Source organism: Tupaia chinensis, unplaced genomic scaffold (assembly GCF_000334495.1).
Source record: "Tupaia chinensis unplaced genomic scaffold, TupChi_1.0 Scaffold000159_1, whole genome shotgun sequence".
Taxonomy (NCBI): domain Eukaryota; kingdom Metazoa; phylum Chordata; class Mammalia; order Scandentia; family Tupaiidae; genus Tupaia; species Tupaia belangeri.
In genome coordinates, this window is record NW_006159630.1 from 1,183,147 (window position 1) to 1,185,995 (window position 2,849).

The 2,849-nt window shown below is 61.7% G+C and overlaps 1 protein-coding gene across 1 annotated transcript; it reads left to right on the forward strand.

The window, feature by feature from the left end:
• The first annotated feature begins 68 nt into the window (after positions 1 to 68).
• ACTG1 (actin gamma 1) lies at positions 69 to 2,436 on the forward strand. The gene is made up of 5 exons (XM_006172085.3): positions 69 to 231; positions 308 to 547; positions 805 to 1,243; positions 1,336 to 1,517; positions 1,603 to 2,436. Exons 1-5 carry the CDS (start codon positions 109 to 111, stop codon positions 1,744 to 1,746), a joined length of 1,128 nt encoding a protein of 375 aa, XP_006172147.2. The 5' UTR covers positions 69 to 108; the 3' UTR covers positions 1,747 to 2,436.
• The last annotated feature ends 413 nt before the right edge of the window (positions 2,437 to 2,849 follow it).

A 2,849-nucleotide genomic window follows, 5' to 3' on the forward strand; every position in this document is an offset into this window, starting at 1 on the left:
GGGGCCGTTGCGGGAGCCCCGCTGGTTCCCGGGCGGGGAAGGCGGACCCCACGGGCAGGGCCAGCTCTCGGAGGGGCCGCTCCTGAGTGCTGCTCTCCCCAGATCGCCATGGAAGAGGAAATCGCCGCGCTCGTCATCGACAATGGCTCCGGCATGTGCAAAGCGGGCTTTGCTGGGGACGACGCCCCCCGAGCCGTGTTCCCCTCCATCGTCGGCCGCCCCCGGCACCAGGTGAGTTGAAGGGCCAGGGCCGGTCGTCCCGGCGGCAGCCTGCACCTGGGCGGCCCCTGACAGCCTTCCTCCCCAGGGCGTGATGGTGGGCATGGGCCAGAAAGACTCCTACGTGGGCGACGAGGCCCAGAGCAAGCGGGGCATCCTGACGCTGAAGTACCCCATCGAGCACGGCATCGTCACCAACTGGGACGACATGGAGAAGATCTGGCACCACACCTTCTACAACGAGCTGCGCGTGGCCCCCGAGGAGCACCCCGTGCTGCTGACTGAGGCGCCCCTGAACCCCAAGGCCAACAGGGAGAAGATGACTCAGGTAGCTGGGCTGGCAGCCCCTAGCCCCCAGCCCCATTGCGCAAGATCCCCCTGCCGGGCTTTATTTCTTGACATTCAAGTGTTTTTCTCGATGTTCCAGGGCTCTGTCCTCTCCTGGCATTTCCTTCCTGAGGCCTCCAGGTTTCTCACGCGTGTCTGCCTGCCTCCTCTCTCTCCATTCATCACATTGGCATGCTGCATGGGCGTGTGGGGGGGGGAGGGCTCTGCCCCGCCCTGAGCCGCTCCTTGTCCCCCCAGATCATGTTTGAGACCTTCAACACTCCGGCCATGTACGTGGCCATCCAGGCCGTGCTGTCCCTGTACGCTTCCGGTCGTACCACTGGTATTGTCATGGACTCTGGCGACGGGGTCACCCACACGGTGCCCATCTACGAGGGCTACGCCCTCCCGCACGCCATCCTGCGTCTGGACCTGGCTGGCCGGGACCTGACGGACTACCTCATGAAGATCCTCACGGAGCGCGGCTACAGCTTCACCACCACGGCCGAGCGGGAGATCGTGCGGGACATCAAGGAGAAGCTGTGCTACGTCGCCCTGGACTTCGAGCAGGAGATGGCCACGGCCGCGTCCTCCTCCTCCCTGGAGAAGAGCTACGAGCTGCCTGACGGCCAGGTCATCACCATCGGCAACGAGCGCTTCCGGTGTCCAGAGGCACTGTTCCAGCCGTCCTTCCTGGGTAGGTGTCCGGGAGGGCTGAGCCATGGCGCTCCTGCCCTCCCTCGCGGCAGGGAGGGCGGCAGGGCCTCTAAGGGCGCTCTGTCCTTGCAGGCATGGAGTCCTGCGGCATCCACGAGACCACCTTCAACTCCATCATGAAGTGCGATGTGGACATCCGCAAGGACCTGTACGCCAACACGGTGCTGTCCGGCGGCACCACCATGTACCCCGGCATCGCCGACCGCATGCAGAAGGAGATCACAGCCCTGGCGCCTAGCACCATGAAGATCAAGGTGAGGCGCGGGGCGCTCGGCCTGGGGGCGGGGCGGGGCGGCGGCTGACCACGCCCCCGGCTGACCACGCCCTCTGCCTTCGCAGATCATTGCTCCCCCGGAGCGCAAATACTCGGTGTGGATCGGAGGCTCCATCCTGGCCTCGCTGTCCACCTTCCAGCAAATGTGGATCAGCAAGCAGGAATACGACGAGTCGGGCCCCTCCATCGTGCACCGCAAGTGCTTCTAGGCAGACTGCGAGCAGATGCGTAGCCTTTGCTGCGTGAGTGAGTTCGGAGTGTAAATTTGCCCCGGCAAACGTGTACGCCTCATGCTAGCCTCACGAAACTGGAATACGCCTTTGAAAAGAAATTTGTCCTTGAAGCTTGTATCGGATGTCAGCACTGGATCTAGAGCTCTGCTGATCTCGACCTTGTGTTCAAGTTCACTGTCCCTTGGTGTGTCCAATACCCTGTACATATCTTCGGTTTCCCCCAGTACGCGTGGCTCGGTCACCTGGTGGCTGAGGCAAGGACATGCCCGTAGAGACGCCTGGGCGTGAGGGGTGCACGCCCAGCGGCTTTAGGGTCTGTGCAGGGTATTCCTGTCTCGAGCTGCCTATTCCAGGGCTCCTCCAGAGGCGGGTGGAGTTCTGAACCCCTTCATTTCTGTCTTGCCGGTCTTAATGGGGTGGAGTCCGAGCCCTAGGACCCAGTTCTGTTCTTCCCACGTTTCCTGCCAGAACACCTGGGCTGTTACTTGCCTTGAGTTGGAAACGGTTTGCATTTCCACCTGTAAATTCATCCTTTTAATTTATGTAAGGTTTTTGTACGCAATTCTCAATTCTTTTAAGAGATGACAAATTTTGTTTTCTACTGTCATGTGAGGTCCAGGCCCCTGCCACACTCGTGCACGGAGAATAAAGTGCTGCAGTGGATGACACTGGCTCCTGTGGTGGGGCAGCCGGTCGCCGGGGCCTGGCAGCTGCTGCTCCATCTGAGCGAGTGACTTGCCAGCCAGAAATGCCATGTGGAACCAGGAGGCTGGGTGGGTGTGTTGGGTGCTAAGGAGGTGGGCCCCTCTGGCACGTGCCTGCCAGTTCCCACGTGAGCAGGAGGTCCTGAGGTGGCTCTTTGAGGGTGGCTTCAGTACCTGGGGGTCCAGGCTTTGCTGCCAAGGTGCATACACAAGAACCCCCCCACCAGGGGCTGCTGTGGGGGCTTGGCTCAAGGCCCAGGTCAGCGGCCACTTGTCCTGAGCTCTCGCCCTTCGGGGCCTTGGGCAGCTGTGTCTTAGACCCTGGTTTTCTGCAGTGACCATGCACATTTTGTGGAGGTTAGGTTGGGGGGCGGA